At 43.1% G+C, this 27,857-nt stretch overlaps 1 protein-coding gene across 3 annotated transcripts; it reads right to left on the bottom strand.

Annotated features, from left to right (window-relative positions):
• Positions 1 to 33: 33 nt before the first annotated feature.
• Positions 34 to 27,799, bottom strand: Phf11 (PHD finger protein 11). Of its 3 annotated transcripts, none has more exons than XM_042685718.1 (10): positions 27,715 to 27,799; positions 21,000 to 21,121; positions 17,054 to 17,161; positions 10,002 to 10,135; positions 4,835 to 4,884; positions 4,048 to 4,115; positions 3,518 to 3,578; positions 2,822 to 2,953; positions 1,887 to 1,958; positions 34 to 483 (listed from the first exon to the last, which is right to left on the bottom strand). In XM_042685718.1, the coding sequence occupies exons 1-10, from the start codon at positions 27,716 to 27,718 to the stop codon at positions 329 to 331; spliced, it is 906 nt and encodes a 301-aa protein (XP_042541652.1). In that variant the 5' UTR covers positions 27,719 to 27,799; the 3' UTR covers positions 34 to 328. The 3 variants fall into 3 exon arrangements, with proteins under 3 accessions (XP_042541652.1, XP_042541654.1, XP_042541653.1); XM_042685720.1 differs by lacking the exon at positions 27,715 to 27,799 and adding an exon at positions 27,140 to 27,232; XM_042685719.1 differs by lacking the exon at positions 27,715 to 27,799 and adding an exon at positions 27,140 to 27,205 and having other exon boundaries at positions 21,000 to 21,110.
• Positions 27,800 to 27,857: the final 58 nt, after the last annotated feature.

Here is a 27,857-nt window from a genome sequence, read left to right as displayed (position 1 = left end):
TAGCACCCAGGCCCAGAGTTCAGGCCCCAGGACTGGACCCCCCCCCCCCCAAAAAAAAAAGGATTGTGGGGGTGTAGGAGCACCAGCAGGAAGCCACACAGAATTTTAAATATAAAGGGTGTCATTGGCGAAGAGGTAGAAGTGACATGACATTCAGTCAGACATGTAATGTCAATCAGCAAGAATGGATAAAGGGACACACTGGGGAATCACAGTTTTAGGCTCATAAGAATTAGGGCTCAGTCTTAGAGCTTTGTGGCTTTCACAGGCGAATTTCCAGTACTTGGTCTGCTGGCAGTGTCACCTCTTAGTTGTGCACAGATGATCCTTAGGGACACAGGGATGATACTGAAGTAGAACTTGACCTGAGGTCTCTGTTTTCTTGAAAAGAGCACAAGTTATGCTGTAAGTCTTGTAGAACTTCAATCTCTTCCTTCAGCTGCTGTCGTTTTTCTTCGGTTTCTTGGATTTTGTTTTCTATTGCTTTGGTAAGAAATAGAGCCATTTAGATGATTGAATAGTACAGTTAGAAATCATGAGCTATTTCTTGCCTCTCAGTCACAGGTGCACAAGCTAAGATACTTGTTCACGTGAAACAACTAGCGTCTTGTGAATAGGAGCTGGTACATTGTGCCTTGCTTCCCCTTCTTTGAATCACACAAAGCCAGTAATTTAGTATTCTGTATACATTCATAGCAGAACAAATCACTTTCATCTACTTGATAGTTGTAGAGAATGGCGCTAGAATATTAAGGACATGGAGAAATGTAGTAAAAATGTACTTGAACAGTTGGGCGCCAGTGACTTTATCTGTAATCTTAGCTACTCAGGAGGCTGAGATTAGCACTGTCTGAAGCCAGACCAGGCAGGAAAGTATGTGACACTGTTATCTCCAATAAATTACTTAGAAAAAGCTGGAAGTGGCACTGTGACTCAAGTGCTAGAGCACTAGCCTTGGGCAAAAGAAGCTCAGGGACAGAGCCAAGGCCCAGAGTTCAAGCCCCAGCACTAGGAAAAATGCACCCGAATTTTAATGTTACACAAGCGCTCTTTAATGTTTAAAAACAAAGGTTTGCGTCGTAGGAACCTAGCAAGAAAATACTGTAATTGGGCCTCAGACATGACTAATACTCAGTGGCAGTGGAATTGTGTGTATGTTGGTCTTGAGCTCAGAGCATGCATACTGTCCCTGTGCTTTTTTTGCTCAAGGCTTGTGCTCTACCACTTAAGCCAACCTGGCCATGGAATTTTTTTAAGCCTCAAAATAATGAGAATAAGTGCAGGCAGTTGAGATTAAGTATATAGTGAGCTGGTTCTCTAGTGTGGTTCCACCACCAAGCTCATCTACAATATGTATGACATGCTCCAAAACTAGTCATTTTCATAAGAAAGTCCGGTACAAAATAATGCTTTTTAGAAGACTTCAAAGGCTATTTACCAAAAACTAAACACTAGGTGTAGTGAGGTACATACACCTGTGATCAGGGCCTGGGTTAAAGAGCAAGATGCTATCTCAAATGACTCAGAGCCCAGTTGTGTGTGGCAGCTTTGAGAGAGGACAGGTCAGAATTATAATCTTTACATTTTCAGTGTTGAAAGGATTAAATAAATGGATGTTATTTTATACAAAAATTATCATGCAAAAATTAATGCAGTTCACCTACTCCCCAAACAAGTGCTGTTCCTCTATGTGGAGCTCTCCTGTGTGTGCACACCTTTATATATTTTCCCTTCTATATCTGTTTTATAATGGGCCTTAAAAAATTTAATAGAACAAGGAACATTCTAAAATGATTTAACTTGATCACCCAAGTAGCATTATACTGTTTCAAGTAATGTGTCTAAGCTATTTATGACAAATGTGTCTATGCTATTATAATTCATACCTGCTTGCAAATTTACAAATGTGTCTTCAAAGAGTCTACAGTCAAAAAGTGAAGTCCCAATTTCTTCATAGTCTAGAGGAAGAAACACATTTTCGGTATTAATTTTCATGTAAATGTAGTAGGCAGGAATGTCACAAAACTCCAACTCTGGAAGGTACAGATAGGAGGGCAGGTACTACAGCAATGGGATGAAGAAGGAATGTTCTGTGTAGATTTAGAGGCACCTGCAAGCTTCACAAGTGCCTGTTAGTCAGAAAATAAGCAAATGAAAGGATGAATGAGGTTTTGTTGTATAGAACAGATTGTCACCTACAATGTAGGCTGTTAAGTTCATATAGCATAGATAATAAGTTCATATAGTATATAGGTAGCTATGGGGTTTGAACTCAGGGCCGTGTGCTTTTTTAGCCAGGGCCAGCGTTGAACTGCTATCCTCCTGAGTAGTTAGGATTACAAGTTTGTACCACCATACCTGGCTTGTTTGTTGAGATGGGGGGAAGGTTCTCACTTTTTTGGCTGAAATGATTCTTCCCATCTCTACCTCCCAAGTAGCTAGGACTGCAGTGTATACTACTGTGCCTGGCTTATACACTGTAAGTGGAACTTCAGATCCCCTAAGAGTTTTAAGTTCATATTGAAACCAAACTTTCTATAACATTATAGACATTTGCTTGGTTAAGGAATAGCATTTAATCATCTCAGAACTGTAACCTAACATGGATCAACAGAAAGTGCACAGGGTTGGGTGGAACACTAGATGGCTGAATCCAGCTCCAGAAACCCACTCAACTGTGTGCTCCTCTGGGGCTCAGGGTGCTGTGGCTAAATTGCTGAGCTTGTGAATTAATTGTATCCTTTTGATTTGTGGTAGACAGTAGATCTGAGCAGTTACTAAAGAATGAGATTGTGTATCTTAGAAATAGGGCTTTCAGTACCTGATTCCGAAGTGGTTTCATCCATGAGCTTTTCTTGAATAACATGAAGTTTGTCCAACATTTCTTCAAATAAGTCATTAAGGAGTCCTGCTTCCTTACATTTTTTAAGAAAAGGAACTTTGGAGAGTGCATCTATGAGGGAAACATTTTTATAAGGACATGGTCTGTCTGTTGGCAGCTACTCACATTACTTCTTGATTACTTTTTCACTTTGTCCAGTAGATGAACATGATCCATGGACTAGCACAAAAAACACCCTCCTTGCCTTTTCTAGTAAGTGCATGCATTCCCATTAGAAATAAGATTTTTCTTGGCTTACAATACTATGAATTAAAGAGGATTTTCTAAAATTAGCCTCAAGTCTTTGAGACGATATAACATTCTGTGTTATGGGATGTCTGCTTTCTTTCCCATGACCGGCCTGGCATGGCATGAGCTGACCCCTCACTGCATTGAGTTAGGCAAAGCTCGCTGCTTCCTTATTAAGGAGATATTGTCTCCTCACACTGAGAAGCAATGGCCATTCTAGCCCAGGTTTTCTGATATGGTGAGGGTTCAAATAGAGGTGATAGGTATAGCATTTACACTATTAATTACTACACACCTAGAAGATAAAGTGGGAAACCAACTTTGAAATACACGGGTGAACATTTTTACAAGCACTGGAGGCCATGTTATAGCTGTCACTGAGCAAACCTGTGTGGCTGCTGGAGTCTTCCTTCATTTGTCTTTCGAATCTGTTCATTGTCTCAGGTGGCTAAAAGGAAGAACAATCAAGATTACATGGATTTTACTGCTGACATTAAACTATGGAAAATTAGAAAATGCATCTGGAGGCATTTGAGCAACACCTCTTTTATTTTTGAGATGGGGGTGGGAGGAGTCTTGCCTTGAACTCCTAGACTTAATCCTGGCGTATGCTGCACATGGCCAAGAAATGTCTCAAACAGCACAGCATGGAGGTTTCTGGTTTATATGAGATGATGTATCAAAGTGTTGGGGATTTCAAACAATATTTTCACGTTACACATCATCTAGAAACCAGATGAGCTTGTGTAAGGAGGCCCCCCACATCCTCAGCCTGATTAGGACTTGAACATCTATAAGGTCAGGTTCAGTCAGCATGCCATCTACTCTAGTGGTCTAAAGAAAGTTCCTTCTACCTGAAGCTCAGAAACTAATGGACTGAATATATTTACAGCTATAAGAAAATGAAGTCACATTACCAGTACATGAATGCCTGTTGAAAGACGTTTCTTTCTTCCTCTTTTTCTTTTTACTCTTGAATGATTAGCTAAAAATAGAAATCACTTTGGCTCATTATCTTGCCCATGTAATTGTAACCCCTCTGTACAGTATTTTCACAATAAAAAAAGCATTTTGAATTGGGATACTAAAAAGGAAAATTACTGTTTACATAAAATAAAAAACAGGTCAAAAGTTGTTATAACAGCTCTACTTCTGGCTTTTTTTGGGGTAACAGTCCTGGGGCTTGAATTCAAGGCCTAGGCATGTTCCTAAGCTTTTCTGCTCAAGACTGACACTTTACCACTTCCCCAGCCATAGCTCCACTTCTGGCTTTTTGGTGGTTAATGAGTCTCATGGACTTCCCTGCCCAGTTGGCTTTGGATCACAGTCCTTATATCTCAGCCTCCTGAGTAGCTAGCACATTGCTACAATTATATAAACTTTCAACTAAAAAAAAAAATGATGTCTTAAACAATGCTAAGAAAATGAACTGCTTTTTTTTGATCATGGGGCTTGAACTCTGGGTCTGGGCGCCATCACTGAGCTCTTCAGCTCAAGGCAACTGCTGTACCACTGGAGCCACAGTGCCACTTCTGGTTTTCTGGTGGTTTACTGGAGATAAGGGTCTCACGGATATTCCTGCTCAGGCTGGCTTTGAACTGCAATCCTCAGATCTCAGTCTCCTGAGTAGCTAGGATTATAGGGGTGAGCAACGGGCACCAGGCTTCAAACTATTTCTTTAGTTATGAGATTTTAGAAACTTACCACTTTGAGTGATGGTAGATGGTTTCGGGGCATGTTGTTGGCAAAACAACCTGAAATTGTGCAATTTCAAAAAATGGTTAATTTACAGTTTTCAAATGTATTTAAAAAGGTACTGTTTTTCACTCTAAATGTATTTATAATTTCTTTTTGAGACAGGATCTCATGTAGCTCAGGCTGATCTTGAACCTGTGATCTTTCTGCCTTAGTTTCCCTGAGTGTTGGGATTACAGTTGTACATCAAGGGCAAGTGAGGCTGTCAGATGTCTTCTATGCTCTCTGAGCCACAGATGATGACTGTGTTCTTTGAAGGTGTGAATGCTGAGTAAATATTACTAGTTCACATATATGAACTAGTAATGTTCCTATATAGTAACTAGTAATGTTCCTATATAGTAGTGACATCTGACTACATAAAGACAAAAAGGCCAAATGTATTTGGAACCAGATACTTGGGAGGTGAAGATAGGAGGATCTTGGTCCAATGGTACAAGGCTAGCCTGGGCAAAATTGTGAAGCCCTGTCTTAACAAACACTTAAAGACTGGGGGGTATGCTCTCAAGCAGTAAAGCACGTGTCAAATTCAAGAGCCTAAGTTCCAGCCCCAGTATGACAAAATAATGCAGCACTCTCCTCATCTGTGGGAACATAGGTAATGCCTACTCCTCCATGCACTTTCTCAGCAATCCCCAATTCAAAACTAATCTCTCTTTGGGTCTAGGGCCTCTGAGCCTTGTCATTTGCCAACACCTGTAATTTTGGCTGCTTGGGAGGCTGAGGTTTCGAGGACTGTGCCCAGCTCAGGCAGAAAAGTTCATGAGACCTGTTCTCATCAAGAGAGCAAGACTTGCTAGATGCGCACGTGTTATCCTAGCTATGATGGGATATCTAAAATAGGTGGATCACACACATACAGAAATAAAGCCAAAAATGCAAAAACAAACAAAAAAAAACCACAGGGAAAAGGAGCCCTAATACTACTGGTCGGAGTGTAAACTAGTGCAACCATTGTGAAGGCAGTTTGGAGATGCCTCAAAAAACTAAACAGAGCCTATCTTATGACCCAGCTATATCTCTATCTCTATATCTATATCAGGATTACAGGTTAGGATACAGGAAAGGTACTTGCACCACCATGTTCACTGCTGAACTACTTACCATAGACAAGTTATGGAAACAGTCCAGATGACCTTCAGTGCATCAAGAAAATGATACTCCCCCTTACTTCCCCCCACATGCACGCACACACACACACAGAGTTGTACTCATGTATCAAGAAGGATATTATGTTATTTGCAGAGGAATGGATACACCTAGAAAACAGTTCAGTCATGCTCACACCGAGGACATATTTTTTTTTCCTCATAATAGGAAGTTAGATCTAAATTATAAATATATATATAAGTAAATATATACACAGGGTCATATGTATATGTACACTAACTTAAGAGTCTAACAAAATGGATACTAGGAATGGGAATTTGGGGTGTATAGTGTGGGGTATGAGGCCAAAGAGAAGGGAGTAGACTAAGAGGAAGGGTAGGAGAATGCAGGTATGAATATATGTGAAAATGGAACTAGGGAAATTGAGGGGATGATGGGGTTGGGAGAGATGAAGGAGAAATAATGAAAGAGTGATACTGATTCAGATGAGTTGTCCTCAGACACGCTACACTGAAAAAACCAACCCCCCCACAATGTGGATCAGTGGTAAGAGAGCCCACCTAGCAGCATGAAGCCTTGAGTTCAAACCTTAGGCAAACAAAAGTGTAGAAAATATTAGGATGAGCCACCATGGCCCACGCATCCCCCATGCCAACAGTTCTCAACTCAAGGTCTAACTCCTTTCACAAACCCAGGCTCCTGTCCTGCCATGTGTTTCTGAAGGTCCTCAGAAGTTATCAGGTTTACAGTACCAGCAAGGGGTCTTATGTATGGCAGGCAATCCAGTGTTTAATTCAGTTTAAAAAATACACAAATATCTAATTCCATTGAGTTCCAGTATATGATTAGTACATTTTTTCTAACTTAAAAATACAGCAGATGTTTTGTTAAAAGTCACTGCACAAGTCATAGTAAAATAACTTGTGAAGGAAAGTAACAAAAAGTGAGGTTGTGGTAATATAACAGCCCATTAATTTCTTAGAAATACAAAAAGAGAAAGCGGGATATGATGGCTGATGCTTGTAATCTTAGCTAATTGGGAGTATCAGATCAGAATTGTAGGTCTTGGCCCAGCCCTCAAGAAGCTCTCTAGACTATCTCTCAAGTGAGGAAGCTGGGCATAGTGGTGTGTGTGTCTATAATTTCTGCTATAGGAGAAGCATAAAACAGGAGGATCTGAGTTCAGGAACTTCCCTGGGTAGGAAACAATTCCATCTCAAAAATAGGTCCCATGGTTTCTCTTATTTGCAGTAACTAGTATACATCTAGGATAATCCTACCAGACAAGCATGTATATATAACCATATATATATGTATATATATATGTATATATATGTATATATAACCATAGAAGACAACCATAGAAGCAAAATGAACCGCAAGATATGGGCACGAGATTTTTTTTCTTTGTTGCTGTTTTTAATGCACTATGTGATTTTTTTGTTTCTTTTGTCTGTCTAACCCCTGTTGTCACCATATTTGATTCCGGTGCCCTGCAGCTTGGATATACATTTTTCTAATTTGAGGAGGGGAAAGGAAATAACAATGCTGAAACAAGGATACAGGTTGACCTATTATAACAATGAGATGTACAAGACCCAATGTTGAAAAGGAACTTTACAACTCTGGAGAGGAGGGAAGAGTTGGGGAGGGATAAGATAGTAGGGGAAAAAGAAAGGAGGGGTAACAATGCTCCATAGAAAATGTGCTCATTACCTTACTCATGTAACTGTAACCTCTCTGTACAGTATCTTTACCAAAAAAAAAACAAAACAGTGCAGCAAAAGGGCTAGCGACATGGCTGAGCAGTACAACTTCTGCCTTGCAAGCAAGGGGCCCTGAGTTCCAAACCTCAGTACGGTCCCCTCTCCTTTAAAAAAAAAAGTGCAGTACAAAGTTAACGTATTTACTTTTCTAATACCTCAAGCAACAAAATATTTAAGGGACTTGCTCAAAATCTGATTTAAAATAAACCTGCAAATTTCTTCGAATGGTAGGCTATTAAAAATATAAATAGATCAAGCCTAGAGATGATGTGGGGTGAAAAGCAGGGTCTCAGGTTCTGACACCAGCTTTGCCACTTATCAACCGTGAGACCTGAGGACAAGTTACTGGTTTAGTGCCTCAGTCTGTGCAGGGCATAATAGAATCTTCCCCTGTGATCTGCTATGAGGATTAACATTTGCAAAGCTATTAGAATATGCCTGGCAGAATAGTTACTAAACAAGTTAATTAAGATAGTACCTGGAACACTTGTTTACAGAAATATATGCCCAGTATGGGAGAAGTTCAGTTTCTGGAATTAAGTAATTTTAAGAATTGTAGCTGGATGCTGGTAGCTCACACCTGTAATCCTAGCTACTCAGGAGACTTGAGATCTGAGGATCTCGATTCAAAGCCAGCCTGGGCAGAATAGTCCATGAGACCTGTATCTCCAATTAACCACCAGAAAATCGGAAATAGCACTGTGGCTCAAGTGGTAGAGCGCTTGCCTTGAGCTGAAGAGCTCAGGGACAGCACCCACACTCAGAGTTCAAGCCCCCCATGATTGACCCCCCCCCCCAAATTGTACAAAAGTCATATTTAAAAAAATACTGCTGCACTCTATTAGTTTATGCCTATAATCTTAGTTACTCAGGGCTTAGAACTGAGAACCACAGTTCAAAGACAGGAAACTCCCTGAGACCCCTAAACTCCCTGAGACCCTATCTCCAGTTAACCACCAAAAAGCTAAAGTGGAGCTGTGGAGTAAGTGGTAGAGTGCCAGCCTTGAGCAAAAATGCTCAGGGACAGTGCCCAGGCCTTGAGTTGGAGCCTAGGACACAGACACACAGACATACACACAAATACACTTTTCTATTACTCGGCATGTTGTGGTATGAAGCATTTTTTCCCCCCAAGTAGCTGTTTCTTGCCATTGTATCTACTTCACACAGAAGGTGGGAGGGGTGCAGCAAGAGCCTATGGCTGTGTAGAAGCAAAGGCCTACCCATAGCATATAAGAAAGGCTTGACAGCTTGGCCGGTGGCTCATGCCTGTAATCCTAGCTACTCAGAGTGCTGAGATCTGAGGATCATGGTTCAAAGCTCCTGGGCAGAAAGTCTGTGAGACCTTTATCTCCAATTAACCACCAGAAAACCGGAAGTGATGCTGTGGCTCATATGGTAGAGTGCTTGCCTTGAGTTGAAGAGCTCAGGGACAGTGACCAGGCTCAGATTCAAGCCCCACAGCCAACAACAACAACAACAAAAGGCTTGACAGTCCTGCCTCTTCTTTTTTTTTTTTTTTTGGGTCCAGTCATGGGGCCTGAACTCTGGGCCTGGGCACTGTCCCTCAGCTCAAGGCTAGCGCTCTACCACTTGAGCCACAGTGTCACTTCCGGCTTTTATTTTCTGCTTATGTGGTGCTGAGGAATTGAACCCAGGGCCTCAGGCATACAAGGCAAGTGCTCTACCACTGAGCCACCTTCCCAGCCCCAGTCCCTGCCTCTTGTTTACCCTATAGATCCTTCATGCCATTATGCAAGTGAGTCTTTCTACTTGGAAGGACAGGATGCAGGAAAACTTTAAAAATCAAACAAAACCTTGCGTTATTTTCTTCCTGATGTATTGAGAGTGGTGTGAGATCACTAACTGGACATCACCCAAGCCACCTTCTCACATGAAAATCATTTACATAATTAATCTATAGAAGGTTTCCTTTCCTTGGGCAATGGTGGCTCACACCTGTAATCCTAGTTAACCCAGGAGGCTGAGATCTGTGATTTGAAGCTAGTCTAGGCAGACAAATCTGAGGTACTCTTATCTCCAGTCAGCCATCAAAAAGCCAGAACTGGAGTCATTTGTCAAGTACTAGAGTGCCAACATGAGCAGAAAAAGCCAAGTGAGAGCCCTGAGTTCAAGCCCAGTACTGACAGTCACAGACAGACACACAGAGACACACACGTCTTTTAACATTCCTTATCCCAATCCCTCAAATGTAGTTTTAAAACTGTGGTATTACATACTTGTATGTTCCTTGAGCTCCATTAGCTTGTGGAAATGCATCATCCATCTTGGCACAGAAAAAGTGGTAATTCTTGTTACAGGATTTTAAATCACACCCCACGGTGGCTCCTCTTTTACCACAAAGTGTGCATTTCTACAGAAAAATAGATTTTATTGGGTAAGCCCTTTTAAAAAATCATTGTTAAAGTGGAAAGTTATCTAAATGTTACTTAAGCTAGAAGCCCTTTATTTTTCATTGTGGACATTACCAGCAAAATTCTACCCGTGGTACACTCATTTCAACAAAACCTCAGCTGACTGGAATGCTTGGCATGGACCATTTTGTAATGATCCGATTAAAAAACAAAATATTTTGTTTCAGAAAACCCATTTCAAAGATATTTCTAAAAGTCTCTGGAAAACTTCTCCAGCTTTAGGCAAAGGTTCTGCTGGAGACACTAAGCCAAGGCAAGAGCATCAAGGGTTTATGTCCGTAAGAGCTTTGAGACCTTGCAGTCGCTTCCCCTTGTCACCTCAGGCTCCCCTATGGAGTTGAGGATAATGTGGGATGAAGCAAAGGGAATCTACTGGAGTAGGTCCAATGGGGAAAAAACAAAGAACACAAAACCACAACTGAGTAAGAACAGTGTTTTGGGGCTGGGAAGTTGGCTCAGTGGTAGAGTGCATGAGACCCTGGGTTCGATTTCTCAGCACCACATAAGCCAGAAGTGGAGCTGTGGCTTAAGTGGTAGGGTCCTAGCCTTGAGTTGAGCCCCAATGACCGACCAAAAAAACATGCCCCCCCCCCCCAACAGTGTTTTCTTAGTTTAGCTTATTGGATGCCTTGTTTTTGTCTGTCTAGTATTTTATATACCAAGGTAGTATAGAGATGGTTAGGAAGACACTGTATGGCCACAGAAACTTAGCTCATTCAGAGTACCCACGTGTGATCAAGGATGACTAGGCATCACACCCTGGCAGAGTGATATGGAGATAGGCATGAGAACACCTTGGAGACAGACAACTCACCTAATACTCCAAAGTAGGCATAAGCACACATATAAAGAAGACCAAAAGGTAGGTGAGACTAAGTTTAAGACAAAGGTAGATGGGGCTGGGAAGGTGGCTCAGTGGTAGAGCGCTTGCCTTGCATGCATGAGGCCCTGGGTTTGATTCCTCAGCACCACATAAGCAAAAAGAAAGCCAGAAGTGGTGCTGTGGTTCAAGTGGTAGAGCGCTAGCCTTGAGCTGAAGAGCTGAGGGACAGTGCCCAGGCCCAGAGTTTAGGCCCCACGACTGGACACCCTCCCCCCCCATAAAAAAGACAAAGGTAGAATTCCAAATTGTAGCATAGATGAAGTTATTTTTAATCTGAGGTATGACCGACTAGATATGTATTGTACATAGGAAGAAAAGGTTAGATTGCTATCTCCTAATGCATGTATTAATATATAGATGAAAGATCTGATGATATAAAACAACAACAAAAAAACCTTAAGGTTTTGTTTTGTCTAGGACCTGGGCACTTCTGGCCTTTTCTGTTTATGTGGTACTAGGGATTGAACCCAGGGTTTCATGCATGCTAGGCAAGCAAGCATTCTACCACTAAGCCACATTCCCAACCCTAGGATTTTTTTTTTTTTAAATACAGTATTGAGATAAAGGAGGGTTATGTAAGGGAGACAGGAAATTAGAAGCCTTAAAGAAGATATGGACATATATCAGTACAAATTTTCAACTTCCATTTTCATGGTGACAGGTAACGCGAAAAATTTTAAATTGGGGCTGGGAAGATGCCTCAGTGGTAGAGTTCTTGCCTTGCATGCATGAGGCCCTGGGTTTGATTCCTCAGCACCACATAAGCAGAAAAAGCCAGAAGTGGTGCTGTGGCTTAAGTGGTAGGGTCCTAGCCTTGAGCTGAAGAGCTGAGGGACAGAGCATAGGCCCAGAGATCAGGCCCCACGACCAGCAAAACAATAAATAAAAATAAATTTAAGGAAAAATGTAACATACTGAAAAGATTAAGATTCAGATGACCGAGCTGAGTATGGTAGTGAATGCCTTAAGGCCAGCTAAGAAACTGAGGATCAAGTTTTAAGCCAAGGAGAAAAAAAGAGCTTGCCTAGTATGCAGAAGGCCCTGGGTGAAGCTAGCCCAGGCAGGAAAGTCTGTGAGAGTTTTCAATTAAGCACCCCCTTAAAAAAAAAAAAAAAGATGCTGGGCGCCGGTGGCTCACGCCTGTAATCCTAGCTACTCAGGATGCTGAGATCTCAGGATCGCGGTTCAAAGCCAGCCCGGGCAGGAAAGACCATGAGACTCCTATCTCCAATAAACCACTAGAAAACCGGAAGTGGCGCAGTAGCTCAAGTGGTAGAGCGCTCGCCTTGAGCTGAAGAGCTGAGGGACAGCGCCCAGGCCCAGAGTTCAAGCCCCATGACCGACAAAAAAAAAAAAACAAAAAGACAAAGCCATAAGTAGAGCTATAGCTCAAGTGGTAGAGTGCTAGCCTTGAGTAAAGAAGCTCAGTGACAGCACCCAGGCTCTCAGGACCAGCACAATCCCTGCCCCCCCTCCCCCCCAAAAAAACAAAACAAAACAAAAACCCCACACCCAAAACTCAAAAAAACGAACTCATCCACCCAAAATCTTCTCATAGCAGATCAGGGGCGTAGCTCAGTGGTAAAGCATATGCCTAGAATGTGCAAGGATCTGTGTTGGATCCTCAGCACTATGAGCAAAAATAAAAACCCACAAGTCTCAGAAAAACTGGTGGCTCATTCCTAAAGTCCAAGTTGAAATCTGAAGATCACAGTTTGAAGCCAGCCTGGACAGGGAAGTCTGAGTTTTTTTTTTAATATATATATTTTTATTATAAAGATACTGTACAGAAGGGGTACAGTTATGAGCAAAATAGTGAACCCCCCTACTATCCCTTTCCTCCCCACCTCCCCAACTCCTCCCTCCCTTCTCCCAACCCCTCAACCCCCCACCTCCCACCCACAAAGTTGTGAAATTCGTTTTCAACACACCATCTTGTACATCTCATTGTTACAGTGGGTTATCGTGTATCCTTATTTCAGCATTTTGTTATTTCCCTTCCCCTCCCCAGATTAGAAAAATGTATATACAAGATAAAGGACACCGGAATCAAATACTGTTCTTTTTAATGTACTTATAATGTACTATGATTTTTTTTCTTTGTATGTTCTTCCCCCACTGTACAACCTCTCGTCACTGTATTTGATTCTGGTGTTCTGGATTTTGTATATACATTTTTCTATGAGAGTCTTATCTCTAATTAACCAACAAAAAACTGGAAGTGGAGCTATGGCTCAAGTGGCATAATGCTAGTGTAAAAGCTAAGGGACAGTGCCCAGGACTTGAGTTCAAACCCCAGTACTGGCATAGGAAAAGAAAAGCAACAATGTTATTGTGTTACTATTGAAACTGAGTGGTCAGTAAAGTATCAAAACCTATGGTGGTGATGGAGGTATGCATAAGAGCTTGTAGCAAGCAAAAAAGCAGGGACAAAGCTATTCTAAGCAGAAGCCCTTAAGTCCTTATGACAAGAATGAGTCTCTCCCATTGACAAAAGAAGGATGGCTTCTATTACCAGAACAGTGAGGTAAGGGCCATTTGAGGTAGTGTTTATAAGCATGATAAGAAAATATTGAGTTTTGTCTGTGTGCAAGGGGCACATGATCTATTTGTGCTGGCCCTGTTGCTGTCCCTAAGTTATTTTACTCAAGATTAGTGCTCTACCACTTGAGCCACAGCTCCACTTATGGTTTATGACCCTCAGATCTCAGCCTTCTGAGTAGTTATGTGAGCCAGTAGCCCCAAACATGATCAGTATTTTTTTTTCTTTTTTTTTGGTTGGTCATGGGTCTTGAACTATGGGCTTGGGGGCTGTCCCTCCGCTCTTCAGCTCAAGGCGAGCGCTCTACCGCTTGAGCCACAACACCACTTCTGCTTTTTAGTGGTTTATTGGAGATAAGAGTCTCACGGACTTTCCTGCCCGGGCTGGCTTTGAACCGTGATCCTCAGATCTCAGCCTCCTGAGTAGCTAGGCTTACAGGCGTGAGCCACCAGCGCCCAGCTATGATCAGTATTTTTTAAGAGATCATTCTGACACTGTGGAGAATGAACTGGTAGGGATGAGTGAGCTGGGTACAGATGGCAAGAGAGAAACGGCAAATATCACAGTCTTCAGCTACTGCCAAGAACTAGATTAGTTCATTCACTGGGGTGGATTAGTGATGTTGAAACAAGTGGATGGAGAGTGCAAGATATATCATGAGGCATTGTTGAAGTGCTGTTATTGGGCAGAGAGGTGATGAGGAAAAGTGAACTCTTAGATTTCTGTAGTGCTGTTTACTGGAGTAAATTAGGTGCAGGTCTGGATGGAGGGGGATGAATTGTGTTTTTCATCAGCCTCTTCAACATCAGATATTTTATTTATCCATGGAGATCTATCAGGTTAGTAGTCTCAAATTCTGGGGCAGAGCTGGAGATGCAAATAGACTTCCTGGTAAGTGGATGATAATTAAGCCTGAGAACTAGATGGCCCCACTCAGGAAGGAGGTTCAATCCAGAAAGAAGCCCAACACAACCTTGTGTCACCCCAAATCTCAGAGGTTGAACAGAGAAGAAAGCAGCCAAGGCATCTGGGAAGAAGTGGCCAAAAGGTAGGAGATAATACCTGGAGTGTGTTTCCAGAAGGCAAAAGGGGATAGTTCAAACTGTAAAGTGTGGACAATATGATGAATACAGCTTGAGAAGTTAACAAAGAAAAGAGGCATTAGCTTGGGGCTGGGAGGTTGGGCTGGGGAGAGGTTTCAGGGAGATTAGAAAGGTCAATGTGGAGGTACAGCAAACATTCCTGGGAAAAGTAATAGCTCTGTTGGGGGTTGTTACTGAGCCATAGGTCAGTCAACACATGGTGAGGTTCACCTGCTCAAGGGCCTGAGCCATTTGAGTATATGTTGACAGTTGCCAGGTGGGGTACCCATGGCTGGTTTTGCTCAGTGTGTGAGGAAGTAGACCATGTGAGTGGAGGGAGCAGGAGGCTGGGTGTCTGAAGAGGGTCTGTGGTGGTAGGCATGGGATTGGGGGTGGAGGGGCCCAATGTAGAGGGATGGTGAGCAGCTGAGAAGCTGGGAAAGCTGCACAGAAACCGTGCCCAGTCTCCTACCATCAAGGAGCTGAGCAATTAAGAGCAGTGATACTCATTTCTGCCACTCTTCCAGTCACTGCACAGGAGCAAAATTGGCTCCTTTCTAGGGGACAGTTTGTCAGCAGTTCAACAGATTAAAATGGAATTCTCTTCACCCAGAAATCCAAACTTCTAGACATCTGCACTACAAATACCCAAATACAAATACCCAAAATAGGCCCAGAACAGATATACAGAATGTTTGCTGCAGCATTATTTGTTATAGTAAAGAGCCAGAATAGTCATTATTTACCAACAAAGGAATGGTTTCATCAGTGACAATATACCTCATGAAAAAGTCCAGCAAATCAGTGAAAGAACAGACATTATGAAGTCACATGCTTACACATGTGCCCTATTCTTTCTTGCTTCCCACTTTTGCACATCTATGTCCCCTTCTCTCTGGAATTGCTTTCCCATCTTCCTTTCTACCTTGCTCCCCCACCCTGTTAAGGTACTTTACCTATACAGAAACTCCATTCACTGACCTATGGGCGGTGCACCATGTCTGCCCACAGACCCACAGGCTCAGAAACACTTGTGAGCCCCTAGCTAAACATTACTTTAGGGGACTTTACATCCTTCATTTCCAGTGTGTCCCCAAGCTTCCTAGTAGGGAAGCTTGAGGCATACCCACTTCTTTCTGAACATTAGACCTCTAGTCAACCATTGTTATTCTGCAACCTGGGTTCTTTATATGTGGGCAACATATAATTATAGAATTAATGTCTTTTAAAAATTATATCTACTTAACCTCTCTCAAATCCAGTTAATTCTCAAAGAGCATATAAATATAATCTTTATATAATAATTCTGGTGGCTCACACCTGTAATCCTAGCTACTCAGGAGGCTGAGATCTGAGGATTACAGTTTGAAGCCAGCCCAAGCAGGAAAGTCTGTGAGACTCTTATCTCCAATTAACAATCAGAAGATCAGAAGTGGTGTTGTGGCTTAAAGTGGAAGAGTGCTAGCCTTGAGCAAAAAATGCTCAGGAACAGTGCCCAAGCCCTGAGTTCAAGCCTCATGACCAACAATTAAAAAAAAAAAATTCTCTCAGTTGAGGTCTATCTGCTATTTAGAGGGGAAGCTGACAAGGAGTAATATCATCTGCAGGATGCTACAGATGTCAGCACCTTGCAAAGACTACATACATGTTTGTCCCTGGTCATGGACCTTACTGAGGTTATGATCAGGGCACAGGGCACTCACACTTGTCCCGTTTGCTAAACGGTGACCAGCCTTTTACAGAGGAAACCTGTAGTAAACCCTCTTCCTTCCTGTATAGCTCCCTTATGACCTTAGCTCCAAAGGGAATCTTGACTAGTTACAACCACTTTCCACAGCTAGTACACAAAGAGGGGAGCAACCAAATTAGACTCCAGAGGCCTCTTATTCCAGTTTTGCAGATGACCTGTCTTGTGCTGGCTATGAACAAGGGAACTTGGTGCAGTTGCTGCCTACAGCCCTGTATACTTGCAAGGGGAGCAGCTTACATTAGGGAGTAGAGGTGAGGGGAGTGGGAGCAGAACCAGTGTTCCTTGATAACATCAAGCCACTGAAGCTGGTGTTTCCTGATGAAGTGAGAAGATATGCCTCCTTTTTTTGGTAATGCTAGTCTGAGTTGGGATTTCTTCCACTTAACACCCACCTGCATTCTAAGTCATCTTTGTGGATAAGGTATGGTAGTTTATATTAACATAGTCAGCGTTCAGTTGAACATCATTTCTGTAAATTTCCAATGGTCAGCTCCCCAAGATTCTTTTCTACCTCGAGCTTATCAATCAGAATGTCTTTTGATTGTGCTCCTTGGTATTCAGAAGGTTGTCTGTGTGAGTAATGAAATCATTTCTACTTACCAGCTTTCTTCCTCTCTGGATTTCTTTCTTTACTGATTCCACATCAAAATTTCTATCATCATTAACTGGATCATGATCCTCACATTCCACAAGTGCTGAAGAATACAGCTGCAGGTAGAAAAAAACCCCAGAGTATGCATAAAATTTTTTAAAAAAATAATACTGAAAGCTAAAAGCCAGAAAATACTACCAAGAAGTACTTACCAGGAATGGAAAATGAACTGGGGAAGAATAGTGACCACCTCAAAGTGTAGGGGCAGACCACCCAGTGTTCTCTGTGAGTGACCCTCATCCCCAGCCATGTTTTATTCTCTCACCTGCCATGACTAATTGGACCCAAGCAGCCCCTGATTGCAAGCTGGGCCACTCTGACTTCCTATTCTAGGAAAGTAGAATAGGCTCTGAACAATAGCTGAAGCCATATAGTCAGAGCAAGCCAGTCTGCAAAGAAAGAAAAGCAAAGTAAGGGTTGGAGAAGGGATTTTCGGTTTTGTTTTTATAAAACTTTTTGGTGCTGGTCTTGGGGCTTGAACTCAAGGTTTGAGTGCTGTCCCTGAGCTTTTTTGCTAAAAAAACAAAAGTCCAACTTTGTCATCATGGTTTCTGCTTTTTATAAGAAATCTGTCTATGCAAATATCACTAAAATGCTCTTTTCATGCCCTTTATCATTTTAGTATATGTATGGTAATTGATCTTCAGTTGAGAAGTTGAGGTCAGCTGGATTCTTTGGTTTTAAGTGGCACATTGAAAACTTAAGCCAGCCCACACACAAGGGGGTTTACAGTAGGTTATTAGGCATTTCATGGTACTAAAAACTAGACCTGGGAAGCTCTCAAGAATGTCCTCTTTGGAAGGGGGGTGGGGCTGGAGGATGGGGGTGTAATTGAGGTGGGAGGGACGGGATGGTAGGGGAAAGGCAAAAGAAGCAACAATGCTGGATAAGAAATGTACTCATTACCTTGCTCATGTAATTGTAACCCCTCTGTACAGTATTTTCACAATAAAAAACTTATTTAAAAAAAAAAAAAAGAATGTCCTCTTGGCTGGATGCTGGTGGCTCATGCCTGTAAAATCCTAGCTTCATAAGAGGCTGAGATCTGAGGACTGTGGTTTGAAGCCAGTACATGCAGAGAAGTCTGGAGACTTTTATCACCAATAAAACTTTAATAAGCCAGAAGTGGCTCATGTGGTGGAGTGTTAGCCTTGTGCAAAATTAGCACAGGGATAGCACCCTGGCCCTGAGTTCAAGACCCAAGACCAGCATGCATGCACATGTGTGTGTGCACACAAAATCACATTGGGGTCACTAGCTCATGCTTGTAATTCAACTCCATGGGAGACGGAGACTGGGGATCATGATACAAGGCCAGCTCAGGCAAAAAATTAATGAGACCTCCATCTCAACCAATAAAAATCTTGCTATGTTGGTGTATATCCATTATCTCAGCTACATGTGAGGATTAAACAGGAGGATTGTGGTCCAGGCTAGCCTTGGAAAGAAATGAGAGATCCTATTAAAAAATAGCTGTATATGAGTGGCTCATGTCTGCAATCCTAGCTAGTTAGGAGGGCTGAGACTTGGAGTACTTGGGTTTAAAGACAGCCCAGGCAAAAAAGTTGAGAGTCAATCTCCAATCAACCAGCAAAATTCCAGACAAGAGGTGTGGCTTAAGTGATACAGCACTTGCCTAGCAAATATGAGTTCATACCCCAATACTACAACAACTAAAAAAACCCAACAACCAAAATTTTATGTGTTAGGCAGCCCCGTTGGTTCAGAGCTCTCAGCCAGACTCACATTGCCACATGTTTAAATTGTGTGTGAACTATTTCTCTGCCTTAAAAAAAAAATTAATGGTTATTTTTCTTTTATTAATTTATTTTTTGTTTATGTGATACTGAGTAGAACCTAGGGCCTCATGCATGCTAGCCAAGTACTCTACCACTAGGCCACATTTCCTGCCCCATCTGTCTCAAATGTGCTTAAAGTAAAAACTTAGATGTGTTGAAGGGCAGTGTATCTTTAGTGGACACTGAGTGGCATATGAGAAAAATCAATCAAACGTTCACAGTACAGTACTGAACTCTATGCATCCTGAGCATTGTGGTTTCTCCTCTATGGTCATCTCTCTGAAAGCATGGATAACAAGGGCCTACTATATATATGACAAGGCTTATACCAGAAGGTAGGAGAAACTTAGCTCAATAAGGCAAACAATTTTATTAAAAATGGGCAAGAGTGGGGATTGGAGCTCAATGGTAGACCATTTGCTTAACATGTACTAGGCCCTATGTTTGATATCCAGCACCACCCATGGGGAAGGGGGAGAGCGTTATATCATAAAAGATTCATAAATGGTGAATAAGAACATAAAAAGATGCTTAAGCTCAATGGCCCTCATGCAAATTAAAACCACAAGAGACTAACTTACAGGTTCAAGCAGTCCTCTTGCCTGGGCTTCCCAAATAGCCAGGACTATAGTTGTACACCACTGTATTCAACTTTCAATAATTTCTCCCTTCCCTCCTATCCTCTCCTGTCCTTTCCTCTCCCTGCTTTTCTTTTTTGGTGGTACTAGGGATTGAACTCAGGGCTGCATGCCTGTTAAGCACTCTACCACTTGGGCCATGCCTCCGGTCTCCCCCAAATAAATACATCTACTTTTAGATGTTTCCCCAAGAGAAAAGCATATGTCCACACAAAGACTCGTAATACAATGTTTACAACACAATTTCAAAACATGACATACATAAAAAGAAACTAAGTGAAAAAATTTAAGATTATGGGGAAAAAGAATCATAGTACAGAATTTAAAGGAAGAAAACCTCACAAGTTATAAAGCAAAAAATATAACAAGTTCCAAAAGAAAACCCTAAAATAAAATTAAAAAGCCGACATGTATTATAAAACATTAGTATCTATTTTACATAAATACCTACAAGCAAAACCAACATGTCAAAGCAAAATCCTACGCACATAACACAGAAGCAAAAGCCAGAATGGCAAATAAGCATACAAATTGATAGACAAACCCAGTAATCAGGGAATAAAAATGAAAACAAAATACCACTGCCACATCAATCAGAGAGGAAAAAAATCTAAATCTAATAATACCAAGTCTTGGCAAGAAAAGGATCAAGAAAAAAAATAACCATGGAAGTGAATTTGGCACATTGCTTTTGAGAGTAATTTGGCCAAGTTACTGAGTGCCTATGCTTCCTGCCCGTGCCCAGCAATTCTGCACTTAGTTATCCACTTAGACCAGGGAGATTCTCATCTGTAAGGATAGCTAGAGAAGAAGGTCATAACTTGGTAGTCGAAGAAAGAAATCTGGAAAAACCTAAATGCTCACTCACAGGAAAATAGGTTAATATAACATTTTGTAATTATGATTCAGAGCTAACTTATCAACATAAACTTACTCTGAAATTTTAAAATTAATTTGACAAAAATTATGTCTGTATGTTACATCTGATGTATTTTATTAAAAGTTTTTTTTTTTTTTGTTGGTTGTGGGGCTTGAACTCTGGGCCTGGGCACTGTCCTGAGCTCTTCAGCTCAAGGCTAACACTCTACCACTTGAGCCACAGCACCACTTCTGGTTTTCTGAGTGGTTTATTGGAGATAAGAGCCTCACGGACTTTCCTGCCCAGGCTGGCTTTGAACTGAGATTCTCAGATCTCAATGCCCTGAGTAGCTAAGATTACAGGCGGGAGCCACCAGCACCTTACTATTAAAGTATTTTTAAACAAACTTTTTGAAGATCATGCATTGTCTTTGTGTGCCTGACCTAACTGTAAGGTAGTTAGACCTAAGACAATTCCAAGTTAGTAAACTACCCACTCAATTCTCTCAAAAAGCCAAGGCACGACAAACTCCTGATTCACTGTCCCCAGAGTACTACTTATCTATTCTAGCACATCCAACCCTCAAATTTCAACTTACCAAACAATTTTCATGAGCAGCTATATTCTCTGATTGTGCAAAGTACACGACACTATAATCGAGATCTTTGGGGCAGAGTGCACATGTCCTTTTTTCCATCTTTTCTGCAACCTGAAAGACACCTATAAGTAATATCCCTGGTGAGAAGTGCAAAAGTATAACTTCAGGATCTCACTAACTTCTCCAGGTACAAAGGAGGCAGGCTTCTGCTTTTTGTTGTTGTTGTTGTTGGTCGTGGGGCTTGAATTCTGGGCTTAGGCGTTGTCCCTGAGCTCTTCAGCTCAAGGCAAGGGCTCTACTGCTTGAGCCACAGCACCACTTCCGGTTTTCAAGTGGTTTATTGGAGATAAGTGTTGCACGGACTTTTCTGCCTGAGCTGGCTTTGAACCGTGCTCCTCAGATCTCAGCCTCCTGAGTAGCTAGGATTACAGGCGTGAGCCACAGGCGCCCGGCTTGGGCTTCTGCTTTTATAATAATCTCAACTCCAGGAAGGCAAAAAAAAAAAATTGCTGATCCTAGTGGAAGACATATTTTGCATACTGTTAAGTAGATGAAGAAGGAAATTCATATAAAATATATGAAAATGAAGAAAACTTTTTTTTTTTGTCGGTGTGGGGCCTCAACTCTGGGCCTAGGCACTGTCCCTCAGCTCTTCAGCTCAAGGCTAGAGCTCTACTGCTTGAGCCATAGCATCACTTCTGGCTTTTTCTGCTTATGTGGTGCTGAAGAATTGAATCCAGGGCCTCATGCATGCAAGGCAAGCACTCTACCACTGAGCCACCTTCCCAGCCCCAGAAAACTATTCAAGAAATATAACCAAGAATTTAAATACAAGCAAAACTCAAAACACTACCTTTTCCAGAGCAAGCTCTAAATAACTGTTGTTATTACAAATGAACAAGAAAGTGTTGTATTCAAGAAGCAGGTCTGTAATTTATTATCTGTAGAAGAACAAAATTGTATCTATATGGTGCATTATATTAAAAAATAAGTTCTAGGAGGATAAAGAAGTAAATCAGCAACATACTTTAATTTAAATGTGCTTTCTTCAAAATGTTTTGGCAAGTTGGGAGCCAGTGGCTCACGCCTAACTACTCCGGAAGCTGAGATCTGAGGATCCTTGTTTGAAGCCAGCCTAGGCAGGAAAATCCATGAGACTCTTCTCTCCAATGAATCACAGAAAACGTTGGAAGCACAGCAGTGGTTCAAATGTTAAGCACTAGCCTTGAGAAAAATGAAGCTCAGGACAGTGCCCATGCCCTGTGAAACCCCAGTACCAGCAAAAAACAAACAAAAAAACTCAAAGTTTTGGTAGTACTGGGGTTTTAACTCTCCTCAGGCTTATTAGCTTAATGGTTCTCATAAGCCACGCTTCTAGCCTTAACTGTGCTTTAGTTCAATATTATGATTGTTTAGGAAACAAAGATACATGATAGCAGTGAATACTTTTTAAAGGAGATAAATGGGAGAAAGGAAAAAAAAAACGAGGTGAAGAGGAGCTAGGAAGAAAAGGGAAGGAGCTACAAACCTGCTGGAAGGCCAGTTTAGAGCCACCTGTTACTGGGTTTACAAGTATGCATTGACATTATTTTCCCCCACAATGTAATGCTCATTCCTTTGATGTTCTATAGTAGATAAACTTATTTAATCTTTTAGTTTTGAAATAAAAATGTACTACTTAACAGTGAAAGTTTTATACTTATGAGAGATGATCCCTCCCTCTCCCCACTCCCACCAAATAATCAGAAGTCCTATTTTTGCCCCTCTTTTTGGTGCCAGGCCTGGACACTGTCTTGAAGGTTTTTTTGCCCAAGGCTAGCACTTTACCACTTGAGCCACAGCTCCACTTTGGGCTTTTTGGTAGCTCATTGGAGATAAGAATCATATGGGCTTTCCTTCTCTGGCTGGCTTTGAAACAGAAATCCTCAGATCTCAGCCTCCTGAGTAGCTATTATAAGCACAAGCTAAAAGTTCTTTTTGTTATTCTCTCTCTCACTCTGATTAGTTCTTTCATTTTACGAAGTCAGAAGATTACATTTGAAAACTAGTATTTCACATTTTTTTTGATTAATTTCAGTTCTCTGCATTTGGGTCCTTTTTAGTGAGGAGATTTAATAAGCCCCTTGTTTCCCACTAACCAAGACAAAATGTTGAGAGTTAAAAACCCACTCAGAATAGGCTACCTTTAAAAATTCACCTGTAACCAGTAACAATTTAGGATCACATAATGAATGCCAGTCTCCATGCTGGGTGGTCGGGACTAGGTCTGTCCCATAGAAACATGAAGTGAGCCACAGGTGTCACAGAAAACCTTCCAGGAGCATAATTAAAGAGGCAAAAAACAAACAGGTAAACTTAATTTTATGTTGTCTTCAGCCCAAAGTAGACTTTCAGTGTTTAATCAATATGATTAATTCATTTGTACTCAGCCTTTGAAATCTAAAGTATAATTTGTGCTTAAAAACATCACTTCTTAACAGTATCAGCCAGGTACCCAAAGTGAGGCCAGGCATGGTGACGCATATCTGTAATCTCAGCTACTCAGAAGATGTAGATCTAGAAGACTGAGTTTCAAGGCCTGGAAAAGCACAGGAACAGGCGAGAAGAAATGAGAATGTTCCTTTGAGAAGCTTTGAAAATAAAGGAGGCAAATAGGATTAGGTAATAAAATACATGTCATAAAGTAATCTGATGGATTGAATGGGGCAGGCATAGCTTGGAGGGAGGGAAAGGGAAAAAGGGACACTGTAGAATGAAGCAATAGCAAGCTTAAGGCCAAGAGTCTAAGCTGGACATTATATAAATCAGCTGGATAGGGAGTGGAGTAAAGAATGCTGGAAGAAGATTTGAGAAACACGAAGCAAAGGGCTGTTAGCAAAGGTTTTATCAGGGTAAGAACATAGCTGCAAAGTTATCCAAAAACTCACATCTCAACAGATGGAGAGAAACACATGCTTCTGGACAGAAAGGTTGGATATTAGAATGTTAATTTACCTCATGGTAGTTTAGGTTCAGATAATTTCAACCAGAATCTCAAGGAGTTAAAGAATTTGAGACAATGATTACTTGAAAGAATGGGCATAGATACTGAAGAAAATAAAAATTGGGATGGAGGGACCAAAAGAAATCATCTGCCTCCTCAATTTAAAAACAGATTGTTATTGTAATTGCATTTTGGTCCACTGATCTTCCTCGACTCACAATTTTTTATTCCCAAATGTTGAGATCCTAGGAGAGTAAACAGTGTATCTATCCTGAGACAATAACAGGATTATAGAATTCTCAAAAAAAAATTGGTAGCCAAGAAAGGTTGCACAGAATTAAGATTTTAAAAAAAATCACAAGGGGCTAGGAAGGTGGCTCACTGGTAGAGTGTTTGCCTCACATGCATGAGGCCCTGGGTTCAATTCCTCAGCACCACATAAGCAGAAAAAGCTGGAAGTGGCACTGTGACTCAAGTGGTAGAGCACTAGCCTTGAGCTGAAGAGCTGAGGGACAGCGCCCAGGCCCAGAGTTCAGGCCCCACAATAGAAAAAAACCCAAAAACTCAAGTCTAGAACCTGAGATTTATGACTAACTCCCACAACACATCAATTTTAAGTCTCTCCAACAATCTCTGTCCACTTCCTCCCTGGGAATGGATTGCTAAGACTATGGCCTCTAAAGGCATATCCTCCTGCAGTCCTCTACCTGATGAAGGCAACCCATCTAGGAGACAGAATCTGGGGGGTATAGGTCAGAGGAAGAGTGCTTGCCTAGAATTTTTACGTTTCTGGGTTTAATTTCCAATACCACTTACCCTTGCAAAAAGTTAAGAGGAAAACTTATGGAATACATTCACAAATCCCATAATTACAATTTCTTTCTAGTAATGCTGCCAAAATTTGTAACTACTTCTCAGTCTTAACTCTAGGCCCTCCATGAAGCACCCATGTTTTTGTGCAGGCTGGTTTCCTCTGCTTAGAGGACACTACTTTTGACACCAGGGAGACAGAAAAGAGTGTTAAGGAGAGTATCAATTTCATTCCAGTGGCAAAAAAAGGTATGGTGTTTTGTCAGTGAGATTAATGTCTCAACAATGGTGGGAAAGGAGGTAATGCGGAGCCAGTGAGGGTAGGCAAGATTGACGAAGATACATATTAACTGCAGACCTAAACACTGGAGCATGAAAATGAGACAACACAGAGATGAGTTCTTCTTCCCGAAAGCGTAGAAAGATTCTAAGGCAGGTTTGATGGCTTAGAGAGCTTATAAAACAGCAAATGACAGAGTTTTTAAGATGTACAAAGTCAAATCAGAGAGAACTTGGAGTGAACTGTAAGGGACTGTTCTGAGATAAAGAACCTTTGCTGCTTTTGTGCTTTGTTTTAGTGCTGGTATTGGGTCTTAAACCCAGTGCCTCGCACTCACAGCTAGTGCACTACCACTTGAGCCCCACTTCAGTGGTAGAACCAGTTGTCCTGGCTTTGAACTACAATCTTCAGATCTGTTTCTTGAATAGATAAGATGACAGGTGTGTTTTCTTTCTTTTTTTTTGGTCGGTCGTGGGGCTTGAACTCTGGGTCTGGGCGATGTCCCTCAAGCTCTTCAGCTCAAGGCGAGCGCTCTACCACTTGAGCTACAGCGCCACTTCCGGTTTTCTGGTGGTTTATTGGAGATAGGAGTCTCACGGTCTCTCTTGCCCGGGCTGGCTTTGAACCGTGATCCTCAGATCTCAGCCTCCTGAGTAGCTAGGATTACAGGCGTGAGCCACCAGCGCCCGGCTGACAGGTGTGTTTTCTAACAATCATTTTAGCTACTGTGCAGGCTCTGCCTATAGGAAAGGCTAAAGGGCTAGTAAATAAAATAGCCCAAGCAGATGATGATGGCCTGAGCTTAGTGGTACTGACAGATGTGCTAAATGAGACAATTTAGGACCCAACTGATGGGGTGTAGGGAAGAAAGACATCTAGGGGTGGCACTAAGGTTTCTGGCTTGAGCAATGGGCTAACAGCAACAGGTGACTGGAATGGAAAGCTATTATTTGTGTTATCCTCTGCCTGGAACAGCCATTTCATCACTAGTCAGGCATTTCCTGAAATACCAAACGGAGGAATCCCTCCTTGTACCTTCATGGTTCTGAGTACTACAGTTGCTTATTAGATTCTGCAAGGAACTAGTCCTGGGCTTAGCACACAGGAGTTTTACTGGGGAAAAGCCATAAACCCGTAAAGCTCATTTGCTCATAACCTAAAAATTACATATTCTAGAGACCACACAGTTCTCCCACTAGCTTGACCACGTGGGTCATGGTGATAACGGTTGCCTGGGTTACTTTTCAGAGGCTGAAAACTACTTTTGCGGAAAATACTGAGTCTTTACCAGTTGGGGTGGGGCAAGAGTCTGAATGACTGGGTCGGATGAAAAGGGCTGGCAATCGCGTCCTTTCATGGGGCCTGTCTCCTTTGTTGCCTGAAGCTTTGGGTCAGATTTCTAGTTAGAAAGACAAGGGGGAGCTGAAAACTGGCTGCTGCGAACGGTGACTCCATCTTGCTTTATTTCTGTTCCCCTGCTCCTTCCAGGGGGGCGGCCTTCACTTGGCATTCCTTCCTTTTCCGAGCGGCTGCCAGGTGTCAGCTGAGGATCGGAGCTGGAAGGAGCCTTCCCCGGAGGGCCGCGAGACCGCCGCGCCGCTGCCGAGCACCCGAACGCCCGGCTGCCGGCGCGAAGCCGCCCGGGAAACGATTCCCAACAAGCCTCCGCTTCCCGGAGCGCTCGGCCCGGATAAAGTTACCTCACCGTCTTCACCCCACTTCCCCATCCGGCAGGGATGTTCCAGGGGAGCGAGCTTCGGAACCTGGGTCCCAGCCCAGGAGCTGTGCCGGGCTGAAGGCAGCGGCGCGCTCGCTGCGGGGGCCCCGGGAGGCCCGGCGCCGCGCAGCCCGGGGGGCGCGGGGCGGGGGGGGACCGCCCTGCGGCTCCCCAACAGCACCGGCCGTCCGCACAGCGTTCCCCCTCCCCGGGCAACACGGGCGGACGCCTGCGCGACGCCGCCGGCCCCGGCCCGCCTGAGAGGCCCCGCGGCTAGGGCCGGGCCGCATCCCGCGGGACACACGAGCGCGGGGCCCCCGCGAACCCGTCCCCAGTCCCGCGCTACTCACCTGTGGGGAGTGGCAGCGCGCCCCGCGAGGGCTGCGCCTCGGGGCCGCCGGCGCCAGGCACCGGCGCGGACCCCGGCGGCGGCGTCAGGGCCATGGCGGCGGCGCCCGCGCTCCCGGAAGTGCAGCGCGGCGCGGCGCCGTTTCCTCAGCCCCGCGGTGCGCGCGCGCGCGCCCGCCCGCCGAGGCCCGCGACCCCAGCGCGGAGTAGCGGGGCCCCTCGCGGTTTCCAGGTCTCAATCCCAATTGCTTGAAAAACAAAAGGCAAAACACCCACAAGGCCGCGCTCCTCCCTGTGCTCACGCGGCTGCAGCCACTCCCAACCCGGAGGGCCTCGACCTCGGGCTGCCCAGCGCAGGCCGCGGAGCTCCCAGCGACGTCCACTACCCCCGCCCCCCCCCCCCCCCCCCCCCGCCTTCCCGCCAGTCTGGGTTTGGAGGGTCCCTTCCGGCGAGACTGACCCGGAGGCTGTCTTGCAAGGCTTCCCTTCCCCTGGTCTTGTTTTGCCAATGCCTAGACCTAGACAAAACCTAGACCATCTAAGAATAAAGGCACAAGCAACCCGATCAGTACCTTACCCATTACAGAAGAACTGATCAAAGCCAACCATCCTCAAGTGCCAACACAAGGTGCACACCCTGAACTGTGACCTCGCCATGGCTGGAGTTCTCTCCCTGGCAGAGCTGCTCGAATCTTTCGATGAAGAGTGGTTTGCCTGCCA

Source organism: Dipodomys spectabilis, unplaced genomic scaffold, assembly GCF_019054845.1.
Source record: "Dipodomys spectabilis isolate Male_0828 unplaced genomic scaffold, ASM1905484v1 ptg000095l, whole genome shotgun sequence".
Classification (NCBI taxonomy): Eukaryota; Metazoa; Chordata; class Mammalia; order Rodentia; family Heteromyidae; genus Dipodomys; species Dipodomys spectabilis.
This window is presented reverse-complemented; position numbering and strand designations above follow the sequence as displayed.

Coding starts and splice junctions, on each gene's coding strand:
- Phf11 (XM_042685718.1), bottom strand. Junction 10,136..17,053: donor TCCAGAGAGGAAGAAAGCTG/GTAAGTAGAAAT, acceptor ATTTTTCTGTAG/AAATGCACACTTTGTGGTAA. Junction 4,885..10,001: donor GGAGCTCAAGGAACATACAA/GTATGTAATACC, acceptor GCACAATTTCAG/GTTGTTTTGCCAACAACATG.